The sequence below is a fragment of the Arachis hypogaea genome, chromosome 15 (assembly GCF_003086295.3).
Source record: "Arachis hypogaea cultivar Tifrunner chromosome 15, arahy.Tifrunner.gnm2.J5K5, whole genome shotgun sequence".
Lineage (NCBI taxonomy): Eukaryota > Viridiplantae > Streptophyta > Magnoliopsida > Fabales > Fabaceae > Arachis > Arachis hypogaea.
Genome location: NC_092050.1, coordinates 17,337,506 through 17,352,112, shown reverse-complemented (window position 1 = coordinate 17,352,112; position 14,607 = coordinate 17,337,506). Strand labels below are relative to the sequence as shown.

Below are 14,607 nucleotides of genomic sequence, written 5' to 3'. Positions count from 1 at the left end.
TATTTGATTGCAACATAAAGAGAGAAGTGATTTTATTATTACTTGCTTGTGTACGTATAATCACAAACCCATGCCCTATTTATACTTGTCCAACATTCTCCTTTTCAAACTTCATTAATATGAAGTCTACCATAGGAAAACAAAGCACCGCATATATTTAATATTGCACAGCCCAACATTAAGTTAATGGACATTCATACTTATCGTAACACTTTTGATTTAAATATTGACTATTCGGTTCTTTTATGTTTTATCCCTTTATCCTTCTTCACGTATCCAAGTCCCAACCAAACTCCTCTTATCTTTTTTCCCCCTTTCAAAAGTCAATAAAAGTTAAAAACTAATAAAAAAGAATAGAATGTTAAACCACTTGCATTAATGAAATATAAAGTCACAATACAATTCATGGGAAATTTTAAGGACAATTCGAAGCCCAAAAGAACAAGTAAGAGATGTCTGAAAGAGTCAAGAACAAACTTGAAGAAGTACTATACTCGAACATATACATATACATATTATATACACATCCATACACATCTGACATCTACTTGGACCAAGCAACTGAATCAATTTCCGCTTGTGCACTTCGGTATAACTCAAGCCTCTTTCTGAGGGCACTTCTTCTTTCCATGACTGCAGGATCCTCATTCAGCAATGAAGACAGACGCTTAGGCTACATTAAAAAGAAAGTATTCATTTATGCAGCCTTTTTCATCAATGACTCAATGCTTAAATTTTTGAAACATACAAAACAAAATGAAAACCAAGCAAAATATAAAATATAACAATGGAAAAGAGATTTGTTCTCGCCTCAATCTTGCCTAGCTCGGTGAAGAAGTGATCAAGTAGGCTTCGTTTGGCTTCTCGCACTTGACAATGGACAATTGACTTGGGAATCAAATGCCGTAGAGTCGCACAAACCATGCCAACGTAGGACAAAACATTGCTCCCTGTTTATATACGGTGAGTTTCAGCAGTTAACTTCATTTTCAACAAACTGAAGATGGACATGTCATATTCACCAAGCAAAAACGAATTTTTTTGAGTCCAAGTCTAGAACTTACCGATTCGCCTCAGGTATGAATCATTATATCTATCAAAGATTGAGTGTGTAGGATTGCCACCCTTATCAATATCTTGAGGAAGCTTTCGAAAGAAATCAACAGTCAAATAGCCACACTCCATATCAACGAGCTGTAGTGTTGCTTTCTTGCTTTCATCCCTCATTTTTTCTAGGGAATCAATAGCTGCATTCCCCACCTCAGCGCGGAGACTAGGATATTGCTTCAAGTCCTGTGCCGAACCAACATATAAAGTCAGCTGAGAGATTTGAGTGGGAACCCCAGATGATTCAATGAATGGACAAAAGAAAGAGATACAGCTCTTAGTTTGGGAAGATTAATCAGCAAAAAAAAACAGCATCATAATTACTTGACCAAAAGAACTCCCTCAAAACTCCAAAAGTTTTTTAAACTGTTAAGTACCTATGCCAGAAATTACACCTTAAAAGCTAGCTATTAGGGTTTTTTTTTCTTTGGCCGGGGGGGAATCAATTTTGGGCACCCGATAATACTGAAGTCCCTAACAATAACCTCAATATCGAAGACAAGTATTTTAGTAATTATTGCAAGAAGAACCTTGTTGATAAATTAAACCTGGCAATATCATAGAACCAGCATGAAGTGCCAAACCTATTAAGCATAAATAAACAAAAGCAGCAAGAAATAAAGTAGAAGCATAAAAATTTTGCATTATCAAGAACATACCAGAGTCTCACTAATAGATTTGTGAACAAGGTCTTTTAAAAGGGAATGAACCTGGAAGCACACATTTAAATGGCAAATCAATAAATATGAAACAAGAGAAACAGAACATATGAAGACTTGCACATATAAACCAACCATCTTATCCGATCTCATACTTTCACCCATAAATGAAATCCCATTGCTACCAATACTTTTAATTGCTGACAATAATTATTTTTGCAGGAATGAATGAATGATTTCTTAGCAATGATAGAGAAACTAGTAATTCCAATATAAAAGTTTGAAAAATAATCTCACTGTAGTTCAAAACTGAAAGAGATACACATAACTGCAAATAATAAATGATAAAACAGGATTTATGTCACTTCCTCTGCATCAAACTGCAAAAGGACGAGAGTAATTGTGACCGGGGATGATGAGCATGCCACAATAATTTATATTATCACCATTCTCCATTTTATTCATACCGCGTCTACAGCTGCCTCAGCTGGTCCCTTGATAGTAATTAAAGAAGATTCAATGAGGCGACGGTATCCTTGTTCGGGAGCTATTAGATGAGGTTGATATCCATCAGCTTCCGTAATGAGTTTCTTTATATTTTCCATTGATAGCTGCTTATCAAACTGCAACCTTTTTAAAGCAGCAGGGAGCTGATTGTCAAAGACATTGTAAATTCTATCCCCTCCAGGCCGCCTATAACAGATTGACAAAATATTGAAGTTAGAGAAATGAACAGAACAAGGATAATAGCACAATGGAAGGAACAGAGCAGTGAAATATTAGAACAAACACAAAAATATAACACATACACGCCATCAAGATGCTCTTTAAATATTTGATCAAATGAGCGGCATATTTCCATGATTGCATACAACTTTCCCTGCATGCAATGTGCAATCAATTATTAGAGATTCTTCAAAATGGAGAGCTGAGGTTATACCATTTTCACATCACCGTAGATATCATAAATCAGCACATCAGAATCAATGGATGAACAGATGGAATGGAGATTTCACTCATTAACCACATAAAAAAAGTTAATCAAGAGAGTAAAAATATGTTTCTTCTTCAGAACTAGACATGTATAAATAACCAAAGATTATGTGTGAGCTAGGAGGAGCAAAATTACCCCGTCATCAGCTGCAATAGGCTTTCCCAAACGGCTCAATTCAGCTTCAAGTTCAGCAATGGTTTTACTAATAAGAGATTGAATGCCTGGAATTTTGGACTTGATCACTGCTTCCAAATGCTGAGATTTATCAAAGCAATGAGATTTGATCATTAGAAATCAATGAAACAGAAATTACTCAAAAATATAAGGTGCCAATTGATGTTCAGTAAGGTACCTTTGAAAGCACTTTTGCAAGATACTCAGAACCCATTCTGTGAGCAAGATGTTTGTATTCAGGGGTACTAGAAAAGTATTCACGTTCTCTACGCCTAGCAGCAATCATGTCAACATTCTTGTTAATATCTGCTTGTGATCTGTTGACAACACCAATCCAGGGATACTTCAACCTAAAAGCTCTGCCCTCCAGCATCTGAGGATAGGGAAACCGTCAAAAAAGTAAGGAATATCATCATATTCTTTTAGAAGATAAATGCACACAACTATTGCTGAGTGTGAGAAGTGCCATCCACCAGAAGGTTCCAATTCCATTTGAGCTATCAAGAATTACTGCTTTTGCACCTCAGACTCGGATAACCAATAGCTGAGTTTGGACAAAAGGAAATAAGTAGAAGGGAGGTCTTCAACTTCAAGATTTCAGTAATAACATGGTAGCACGAAACAATTTTGTGTAAATTTGTGAGTAGCTTTGATTTTTTTAATACTTTATAAAGAATTACATCATATCATTCCATGTTGCCCAATTAGAACAAAAAGTTGACCGACATACCTCAACAGCATCAGTACCCTTATCCATCAGATCAATCTTGGTCAACACACCAAATGTCCTTTCTCCTGAAAGGTTGGGGAAAATTTGAATTAGAACACAAAGAGTTTGTTTACTTCAAACTGTTCGAATCAAACATATAGTTCGAACGTTAGAATCTGGGTGAAATTGAAGAGAAAATACATTAAATGGAGGGAAAAAGAGGAGTAATTGAAGCCTAAAGAAAAGAAAATAAAATAATAAATTACCAGTGGGATCCACTTCACGGGAAATTTTGATTGCATCGGATGTTGCAAGATCTTGATTGGCTGGTGAAATAGCCAAAATTATACAGTTTGGCTGCAAAATAAAGTCAAATTCATTATATCGGACTGTTACCAGTTGTAGAAACTAGTAATCAATTAAAGCATGAAACTAGTTACTTCAGAATTCAGAATTCATATATATTTTTACAGGCATTTTCCTTGTCAATCAAATCGAATAGAAAGCCAACCTTCTCGATGTAAGAGCGAACCATATTCTCAATGTCTTGCACAATACTATCTGGTTGACCCTCTGTGTTTTCCAAAATCATCAGTTAGCATCTTGTTACCCACAGTTTCCATAACAATAAAAATCCCACAAGGACAATAAACTCATTACAATTCTGTTTTCTTACCTACAGCTACCTTTGTAAGGCCAGGAAGATCGATGAGTGTCAAGTTAACAACTGCAAAAGATTCAACAGCCCGACATGAATTTCAAATTCTAGCTTCTTGATGCACTACATAGGATAGTCTAAAGGAATCACGAACTAACTGAATAGGAAAATGAAACTAGAGACATACCATAGGGAGAATATATACTAAGATGAATTGGTACGCTTGAAATCTGTTTAGTTTTTCCAGTCTCCCTATCAGTTTCATCTTGAATCTCCTTCCTCACAGCAGCTACACGCATTTAAGATGATGAATTTCAATTCATCATAAAATAGACGCATGCAGAAACAGGTAAAACAAAATTGGAAGCAACAAGATATAAAGAATGAAGAAAAGTGATAGAAATTGAGGAAAATACCGAAATCAGTGAACCTCTTCCTGGGAAGATGAAGAAACTCAGCGTACTCTTTGCTTCCCTCTTCACCTTTGTGCAGCTGCAACACAAGCGGTCGCCGAGTAACGATCCCTGCAAAGCCGAAAATCACCTTGCAGCACTTCAGTTCCATAACATGACAGTTGCAACTAACTAACTAACTAACTAATGTAACTAGTAAGCAGCAAAAATTACCGGATCCTCTGGGTAAGAAATCCTTGCCAACAATGCTCTCTAAGACAGAGGACTTCCCGGAGCTCTGGCCACCGACGACCGCGATGGCGGGAAGAGAGTCCCAGAGAGTAGGGAGGGCAGTAGCTTCGCCGTAGTCACCTAAAGCGGTGCATGCTCTCTGTATTTTGTTCACCAAAGATATTAGGTTCTCCATTTACTTCAATTCTCAATTCTGTGGGTTATCAACTATACTGCGTGGTTTCAGTTCAGCTTCCAGAGAGGATGATGGATGCGTGCGTGTTATTGTAATAAAACAACGGTATATACTTAAGTCTCCAAGTCTTCAACTCGCGATATTTTCGTCTCACGAGTAATTTTGTGGACCGTTGGGGAGACTTTCACCTATCTTCAAAATTAGTGTTTTTCAGTTTTCACCCTTCATCTTTCTTAATCATTATGTAAGAAATGAGAAATCCAATCAAAATTTCCAAGAGATAACGCTGTTACTTTTAACCTTTTTAACAATACAATTGGACAATTGGCACCATGTATATATAAGTGACAAATGGCAGTTTGGATTGCGATGGATTTACGTTGCCCACTAAAATGCCATTTGCCATTTCACATAGTCGTTATAGAGATTTTTGTTTCTTTCTTCCCCCAAACTGAACTTCCAATTTTCGAATTCGAATGTTATCATGCGATGATTGTGAATTTGAATTGCCCACTTTTTAGGTGTGGGTGGTGTGGGGCTTGTATTTACTCCCACCTTGCTCACGCACCACTGTTTTCGTGTGTGTGGAAATTGAGATTCTCCGTCTCAATACCATATTTTCATCATATTTAACTATTTAATAATAAAAGTTGGTTTGCTAATAATTATAAACTAGAAGTCTAGAACTATAATAATTATTTAAAACGCTGCTCTATTTTTAAGTACAATTTTTTCAGCAATAATTCCCGTGGCTCGAACCTCGAAGCTATGGAGCTTTAGCACAGCAGGAATATTGACAGAATATACACAAACACGAGAGAACTAATGCAAAATTTGATATATTATTATTACCGCCAGTCTGACTAATTAGGTGAAATAACCTGTTAGTCATACTCTAAATGAAATATGTATTACTTTACAAAACAGGGCGCTGTCATGTTCAACATGAACATCAGACAGCCCAAGTACTATAATAACAATAACCTGTGATGTTGGGGAACCTATGGAACTTTAAAATTACAGCACTATAAAACCACTACTTATTTACCATTTAACTATGAATCAAAACAACAGAACCACTATACCACTTAAAAAATACTATGGAGAGAGTGAAAAATTACAAACTATGGAGAACTAAATTACAAGACCTATAGTGTGGTCGTGTTCACAAAAGAACATATTTGTCTAACGGCTATCAAAGCTAATCAGTAGTGTCTTTAGAATCTTCAGATCCATAGCCATAAGGGTTTTTGCTAGCCCAATTCCATTGGTCACGGCACATCTCCTCAACGCCGTATTTTGCCCTGCCAACAAGATAGATAAATTTGTAAGCCAAAAGCTTACACTAAACAGATCTGTCTATGTTCCCTAATTCTCCATAATAGTTGCAGACTTGAAGAAACAGATCTCGTATGTGAGAACGTTTCAGCACCCAAAAAGGAATGAAGAAAATTATTTGATGTAATTTCACATAGTATAGCCACATTAGCCAGGATACTCAGGAGGAGAATGCCTATCAAGCACAGCATATTAATGTTCACTCTAGGAAAAATTATTCCTCCAAATTTTGTCTCACCATTTTTTGAAACATCATCATATATCATATACAGATTGACTACAAATAGACATAATGGCAAAAGAAGAAAGAAAAATCGGCAAATAGGATAACATGTTTCACTAAGCTATTCGCAAGAAAGCAAACGAGCACTTACTTCCACTTAAGTTCTCTTTCTGCTTTCTCTGTTGATGCATAAACAATTTCAGCATCCCCAGCTCTTCGGCCAGCCATCACAAGTGGAATTTTCTGAAACAAATATATAATCATAGTTGAGTACCAATGTTACATCTGTATAACTACACTGAATTTACATGAATATCTCTCTGAAAAGTTCTAAACTCCCCATGAGAAAAAAGACTCAGGATTGCTATGCAAATAACACCAAGGTTGACAGCAAGAAGTATATAGCAAACAGATACCAGATCACCAGACCATAAATAGCAGTAAGTCTATTACCTTTCCAGAGGCTTTTTCAAAAGCTTTAACCATCTCCAGCACTGATGTCCCCTTTCCAGTGCCCAAGTTATAAACCTCACAGCCTGTATGCACACACCATAAATATCAATGCCCTATAATTTTAACACATTGCGACTTCCTTGAGAGTCCATCAAAACTTGAGCAAACTAGATGATATTTCAAATAATACCTATATTAGGTTCATCCAGTTTAAGCAATGCGGCAATGTGCCCGTCTGCTAAATCGACAACATGAATGTAATCACGAACCTGAGAAATACACAAGAGCCAACTTCGGTGACTAAATAAAAAAATAGATCTTCAAAACTGGAAATAATTTGCGCACCCAACAGAGATGGAGAGAACTTAACAACCAATGAGAACATACCCCAGTGCCGTCAACGGTATTATAATCAGTTCCAAAGACTGTTAGTGCAGGCCGCCTGCCAACTGCTACTTGCTGAACAAATGGCATCAGATTGTTTGGAATTCCACGAGGATCCTCCCCAATATGACCACTAGGATGTGCGCCCACTGGGTTGAAGTATCTCAACAATATTATTTTCCAGTCTTGCTCAGAATGGTAAACATCACGACAAATTTCTTCAATGGTAAGCTGAAAGACAGCAACTTAATCGTTTAAGACAGATAAGAAACGGATCACCCATATGAATATGACATTCATTTTACATGAGAACCAGCACTATGGCAACTACGTAGGGATCCATATCAAAACACCTTAGTTCGTCCATATGGATTCATTGCTGACAGAGGGAACTCTTCCGTACATGGAACCTCCTTTGGCCAACCATATACGGTGGCTGAAGATGAGAACACAAGCTGGAATCATTCAAATAAATAACAAATCAGTTAAATAAGCATAATTACAACTATGTATCATCATTTTAGAGGAGGGAAAAACTAGCAGCACAGAAGAAAAAAGCAACAGAAAAGTCACACGAGTGTTTGACAATGTTCTCAAAAATATTCCTCCACAGATGTAGTTTAAGTACTTAACTGAAATTTGAATATTATACAAGCAATATTCAGGAAATTCAATAGGCCATACAAATTATACTCCAAGCAGTAAGAAGGAACTAGAAACATAATGCATTACAGTATCTGACACTGTTGATAATATTCATTCCATGCAGATGAAGACTGTCAAGCAGGACCAAAAACAACGATGAATTTACCTTCTTGCATCCATGAGCAGCCATCACTTCCAACAGAGTGATTGTCCCAATCAAGTTGTTGTTATAATACAGTAACGGTTTCTGCACACTTTCACCTACTGCTTTCAGTCCAGCAAAATGTATCACAGCATCAAACCTACATAAAATGATAAAAAGATAAGAACGGTTATTTCAAAGATCAAGCACAACTATAACCGAACATTAAGCACCAACAAGGAGGGGCATATAAATTATAATTGTTATCACTGAAACTTGTGCCATAATCCTTACTTTGTGGAAGCAAATATTTGCTCAAGTGCAGCTCTGTCTCTGAGGTCAGTCTGCAGTGATTAAAACATAATGAAAACAAGTCAATCCCTATCAATAAAGTGATTTCAAATATGCTCAATAAGACACATAATCTCATGATTAAAAAGTGCTTAGCATGTATGTTTTAAGTTGTTTACCTAGTAATGACACATGCAAAGTAGAATCAAGCTACAGCCCTGATAACCAAACTTCATAAATAAGGAAACCACTAGTTTTTTAACGCCCAAAGAAAGTCTCGAGTTCCCAAGAAATCGTCACGATTGAGTTGAATTTTGGATTTAAAAAAGGCAAGACAGGTTACATCAACAAATGAATTATGAATTGTGAATTATGTACATAAAGATGTAACTTGTGGATCAAATTTGACACCATACATAGAAAGTACTACTAGAACAAGATTGGATCTAAAGAACATAATATACCAGCCGATTCGCCATCAAATCAAATAAATAGTACATCATGAACTTGTAAGTTGAGTTTGAAAATTGAAACCGAGAGCACCTAATCCGTTACTCTAAAAAACACAGCTAAACTTTACCCTGTCGGCGTCTTGTTTAGACGCAACAATGTCACAGAGAGAAAAAAAGAGTAAAAACAAAAACACAAAACTTTTGCTGTTTTCGGACCCACCGCAATCATAAAAACACAGCTCAAATCGAATCCAATGACAGAAATTAACAAAAATAAAATACTAAAACAGCAAGCACAAATCGGTAAAAGCTATATAAGGATTCTTCAAGAGAAAAATAAGCATATCTAAATTAAGTAGGACCGACCTGGTGAAAGATGAGGTTGCCAGCGAATTCACCGGCGAGCTCCTTGACTCTGTGGATGGCAACTTCGGAAGAATTATCCAAGTTATCAACAACGACGGTCCTGAAGCCGCCGAGAAGGAGCTGAAGGACGGTGTGGCTGCCGATGTAACCGGCACCGCCGGTAACGAGGACAGTTTTAGGAGCCATATTAGAGGTAGTTAAAGAGGAGTTGAGAGACGAAGAAGAGTGGGAAGAAAATGACTGAGTATTATTAGAAGGAAGGTTGTTATGAGAAGAACGAAAGGGATTTAAATAAGGGGAGGAAGGTGGAGTAGAAGAAGGGAAGTTGATGCTGACGCGAGAAGCCATGTTGTTTTTGGAAGTAAGTAAGGAAGCGAGAATTCTGTGACGCGAAAGAGATGGTTATAGTGGGAGAGGTTATGTAAAATTAATTTGGGAATGGGAATGCAAATTTTGATGCGAATATATTTATGGAGGGGGAAGAAGGAAGGGAGGGGGGGAAACAGATCAGCCACGTGGCTTTCCAGTATGTACGATTCCCGTGTCTTCGCTCTTTCCTTTCTGCGGCCACCTTTCTATTGCTGTCAATCTGTCCTTCATTCATTCATTCCCCTCTCTTCTTATTAGTAGTAGTTTTCTTTTCTTTTCTTTTCCTTTTCCTTTTGGTTTCTTTGGGAAACAGTTTTCATTGACTGATTGAGTCGTTAAAAAATTATAATTTGGTAGGACGGTTCCACACTTATGGTAGGCCTGTTTTGCTGGACTGGTCTATGGTGTTTTTTACTTTTCTTCTCCTTCATTGTTTATATTTTATTTTATTTTGTTTTTACTGTAAAACTTAGTTCCGGACTGTGTGTTTTTTACTCGCTGAAATTATAAGATGAGGAGTGTTAAGCGGCGTGTTTTGTAACCATCAATTGGTCATCAATAATATTTTTAATGGTATGAGATTATATTTAATGGTGAAAGATCATTTACTTTTTTTTTGATGATTAAATACTGGCCACAAAAGACAAAAATTGCTGGCTCCTAGACTTTCTCATATAAGATTATATATTGTAGATGCTTCGTATAAAAAGATGGTTCTTATATATGAGTTATCAGGATTTCTTAGATATAAATAAATTAATTATAATTTTAAGTGAAAGTAATTACAATCATCTATTTATGTCTTTTAAGTTTTAACACATTCATTATGTAAAATATAAGAGTATAAAAATAATTAATTTTTCTGTATTTTCAGAAATAAATAAAAAGATAAGCAATGGAAAAAATAAATAAAATATTATTTTAGTCTTTAATATTTGAACTAAATTTTAATTTTATCCATAATATTTAAAATATCATATTTTTGTCTCAAATATATTGATTTCATCTTTTTCTTAGTTTTTTTTGTCAAAATTAAATTTTTTTCAAAAATATTATTTTTTTTATTTTTTTTATTATTCTATTATTTTCACTCTCAAATCACTATAATCATCATCATAATTATTATAATTACGATTTTTATTGCTATTTATAAAAAAAAATCTAATAAAAAAAAGAATATTTTTGAAATAAAAAAATTTAATTTTGACCAAAAAATTAAAATAAGACGAAATAGAATATTTGAGACAAAAATAAAATATTTTAAATATTAGAGATAAAATTAATATTTGAATTTGTGAGTACTAATAATTGAAACAAAATATATTGATATTGTTTTTCTACTATTTGAAAACATAGATTTATTTTAAAAAGCCAAACACATTTCCTAAAGGGAAAATATGTAGTGTTTGATATACCTATTTTGGTTATCAAAAAATTTTAAATTGGACACTTTAGTCTCCAACTAAAATTAATTACTCGATTGGTCTCTAACAATTAATTTCGTAAGTCACTTGGGTCCTTTACTCCATTAACTTTAACGGAGGACAAAATAATCCCTGACAACTCTAACAAGGGACAAAATGGTCCCTGATCTTCTCTGTTCGGAAATGACACTGTTCTCTCCCAATTTCCATCATATCTCGCACAACACTAGCAGTTTAACACTGTAATTTCAAACTACACAATGCACACTCTATAAATTTAATGTTCACAAGAAAAAATCCTCAACTTGTTCTCAACCAATTCATACTCAGAAAACTAATGCCTATGTCTCTCAACTAGTTATCCTCTTCGATAGATCCCGTGAATCTAGACAGCAAGTCTAATTTGTTAAGACTCGTCGTCGTCGTTGTCATCTCCCTCTTCCTCTTCCCTATCATCTCCATGACCACATTGTCCACCACTCTGATCGCTTCCTTCAGCTTCTTCTCCGAACCAATGTTCAGTAATCGCTTTAGTTTCCATATGAGCGGCAACGGCGACATTGCTCATTGTACTGATAGCTTGGATGCGAGGTCGAAGCTGTCTGCCAACTTGGACTCTGGAAAAGAAGGAATGAAGTACTCGGTGTCTATTTCAAATGAGAATTTGCATATGATGTCGAAGGAGAATCTTCTCATGGTGTCCTAATGTCTAACAATCTATATTGCTTGCTGGAGAGTGGAGAAAGGCGTGCCCTTGGAATAGTTGTGGAACTTGGTCTTGAAGATGTCTTGGACGTGTTCGGGTTGGAGATGATGTTATCGAAGACGTGAAAGTGGATGCTTTTGGTGGGTGAAGTGCAGAGGAGGTGGATGTACCAATAACAAAGATTTAGGAAGTATGTGGTCCATGACATGTTGAGGTAGTGTGATACGTGTGACAATTACACCATAGCTTAATTTTGGAGCTAAAGAGGAGGAAGGAAAAGATGGAAAAGAAGAACGTGAAGGTGAAGAAGGAGAGTATGAATATTAAGATTATGCGAGATATGATAAAAATTGGGGAAGAACAGTGTCGTTTTTGAAAAAAGGGGTCAGAGATCATTTTGTCCCTTGTTAGAGTTGTCAGGGACCATTTTGTCCCCCTGTTAGAGTTGTTAGGGACTATTTTGTCTTCCGTTAGAATTAACGGAATAAAGGACCTAAGTGACTGACGGAATTAATTGTTAGAGACCAATCGAGTAATTAATTTTAGTTGGAGACTAAAGTATCCAATTTAAAATTCTTTGAGGACCAAAATGGATATATACTCTTATTTCAATGATAATACATGAGATCAAGTTATTTTAATAATTAAATTTAATCAAATTGATTTAATAACTTAAAAAATAATAGCTAAGAATTTTAATTGAAGAATGAGGACGAGAAAAAGAGATGTGATATAAGACAGGAAAAAAAATAATTGGATTTAATTTAAAAAATAATTTATCGTCTAATATTTTATGTATGTAGTAATTTATTAATAAATTTGTGATAAATTAATTTTTAATTTATCAAATTAAAAGATATAATAAATAACAAAAAAAAATCTAATATTTTTTAATTATTTTTCTTATGATTATAGATTGGGATAATACTCCAATTATAATATTAGCTTAGAAATGTACAATACAGAAAAATGTTGGCAAGTATAAGAGAAATCATTATTAATGATTTGCCAAAACGTGATTTACGATTTCCGTACAAATTAAATCAGCCTTCAATATGCATAATCGTTGGTAATGGTTTTTGTTTATTAAAGGGAAAAAAAAAAAGAAAATTCAAATATATGAAATCAAGAGTCATGATTTTAAATTAAAAAAAAAAACACCCGTCAAGATTTTCTATTTTTCATAACAAATCTCATATTTGCGAAATTTAACCGAAAACCTCAATATTTTAATAAATTTCACTTATATTTCCGATATTTAGGATTAATTTTGATAAATTTATAAGTAATTTTTTTTTAAATTTTAACTTATGAAAAATTATAATATTAATGTTTAGTATAATATTTAAAAAGTTTAATTACTCTATCGGTCTTTATAATTTGAGATAATATTCAATTTGGTCCCTCAACTTATATACGAACCTTAATTTAGTTCTTGAAGTTTCAATTGCCTCTGTTTAGCTCTCAAACATTGCGAATGTGACTTATTTTAGTCCTAAGAATAATTTTCGACGCACAAACATAACAGAACGCTGACATAGACAGTCGAATGCCATGTTGAACTCTATAAAACAACGTTATTTTTATTTTGGAAATCAAATATCTCAAAAAAAACATCGTAAGTGGTATTTCTTGAAACTTTTCCTCCTAAAATAAGTGATTTGACGTTGTTTTTGAGCTATTTGTGTGCCAAAATTAAAACAGCGGCATTTTACAAGTTCCAGCATGGTATTGGGTTGTCCATATCAATGTTTCATTAACGTTTTTATGCTAGAAATTTTCCTAGGGACTAATGTAAGTCATGTTTGCAAAGTTTGAAGACTAAAGAAAATCAATTAAAATTTCAATGACTAAATTGAGTCTCGTGTGCAAATTTAGGGATGAACTTGAGTATTAACTCTTATAATTTTAACAAAATTTTAATTAGGTCCTATATTTTTTTTTCTCTTTAATTAGGTCCCTATACTATATCAGATTTTGTAACTAAGTCTTTAACATGACAAAAATATTAAAATTAACAGAATATTCTATTAAACTATATAAGATATTTAATCAAGTATTACGGATATTCGTTTTGTTTAACGGAATATTCCGTTAATTTCAACATTTTTGTTTATAAAATCTGATATGGTATAAGAACTCAATTAAAAAAAAGTATAGATACTTAATTGAAAATTCAGTGAAATAATAGAGACCGACAGAATAATTAAACCATTTAAAAACTAACTTATAATTTTTTTTAAAGTTACTTTTTTATGAAAAAATTAAAAATGGTCATTTTTTCTATAATAAAAAACTATTTATAATTTTTTATAAATAATTTATAATTAAAACATTAAACATAAAATTATTTATTTATGTTAGAGATATAACCATTAATGTTGTCTTCTTCTATCGATTTAAAATTTTAAAATGAATGGTTTCATGATATGGTATTATAGTTTTATGTTCAAAAGGTCAAAAATTTTATTCTTGATAAATTCTAAAAATAAAAAAATTAGCCAAAAAAGACTCTCAATTAAAAAAAATATTAAAAATATAACCATTAATATTTAATATTATCTTTTACTATCAGTTTAAATTTTTAAAATAAATAATTTTATGATTATTTATATATTATTTTTAAATTGTTTACACTGACCCTTTAAAAGTTTGGCCTCAAGTTGTGCGCTCTTTTTTATTATTATTATAGTA

The 14,607-nt window shown here is 33.8% G+C and overlaps 2 protein-coding genes across 3 annotated transcripts; both read right to left on the bottom strand.

Annotated features, from left to right (window-relative positions):
- Positions 1 to 356: 356 nt before the first annotated feature.
- On the bottom strand, positions 357 to 5,469 carry LOC112749729 (dynamin-related protein 5A). 2 transcript variants are annotated; one of them, XM_072218724.1, is made up of 15 exons: positions 4,928 to 5,469; positions 4,718 to 4,825; positions 4,489 to 4,590; positions 4,320 to 4,370; positions 4,155 to 4,216; positions 3,910 to 4,000; positions 3,665 to 3,729; positions 3,113 to 3,307; positions 2,896 to 3,015; positions 2,576 to 2,646; positions 2,234 to 2,459; positions 1,767 to 1,817; positions 1,065 to 1,293; positions 822 to 950; positions 357 to 673 (listed from the first exon to the last, which is right to left on the bottom strand). In XM_072218724.1, the coding sequence occupies exons 1-15, from the start codon at positions 5,118 to 5,120 to the stop codon at positions 669 to 671; spliced, it is 1,698 nt and encodes a 565-aa protein (XP_072074825.1). In that variant the 5' UTR covers positions 5,121 to 5,469; the 3' UTR covers positions 357 to 668. The 2 variants fall into 2 exon arrangements, with proteins under 2 accessions (XP_072074825.1, XP_025653871.1); XM_025798086.3 differs by having other exon boundaries at positions 811 to 950; positions 4,928 to 5,425.
- Positions 5,470 to 5,943: 474 nt separating this feature from the next.
- LOC112749730 (UDP-glucose 4-epimerase GEPI48) lies at positions 5,944 to 10,352 on the bottom strand. Its single transcript, XM_025798087.2, has 9 exons — positions 9,415 to 10,352; positions 8,600 to 8,649; positions 8,330 to 8,465; positions 7,872 to 7,973; positions 7,522 to 7,749; positions 7,325 to 7,403; positions 7,135 to 7,217; positions 6,833 to 6,924; positions 5,944 to 6,424 (listed from the first exon to the last, which is right to left on the bottom strand). The coding sequence occupies exons 1-9, from the start codon at positions 9,760 to 9,762 to the stop codon at positions 6,322 to 6,324; spliced, it is 1,221 nt and encodes a 406-aa protein (XP_025653872.1). The 5' UTR covers positions 9,763 to 10,352; the 3' UTR covers positions 5,944 to 6,321.
- Between the last annotated feature and the right edge of the window lie 4,255 nt (positions 10,353 to 14,607).

Coding starts and splice junctions, on each gene's coding strand:
- LOC112749730 (XM_025798087.2), bottom strand. CDS start 9,762: ATGGCTTCTCGCGTCAGCATCAACTTCCCTTCTTCTACTCCACCTTCC. Junction 7,750..7,871: donor ATCCATATGGACGAACTAAG/GTGTTTTGATAT, acceptor GCTGTCTTTCAG/CTTACCATTGAAGAAATTTG. Junction 6,425..6,832: donor GAAAGAGAACTTAAGTGGAA/GTAAGTGCTCGT, acceptor TCTTGTTGGCAG/GGCAAAATACGGCGTTGAGG.
- LOC112749729 (XM_025798086.3), bottom strand. CDS start 5,120: ATGGAGAACCTAATATCTTTGGTGAACAAAATACAGAGAGCATGCACC. Junction 4,371..4,488: donor TAGTATATATTCTCCCTATG/GTATGTCTCTAG, acceptor AATCTTTTGCAG/TTGTTAACTTGACACTCATC. Junction 3,730..3,909: donor CCGTGAAGTGGATCCCACTG/GTAATTTATTAT, acceptor CCAACCTTTCAG/GAGAAAGGACATTTGGTGTG.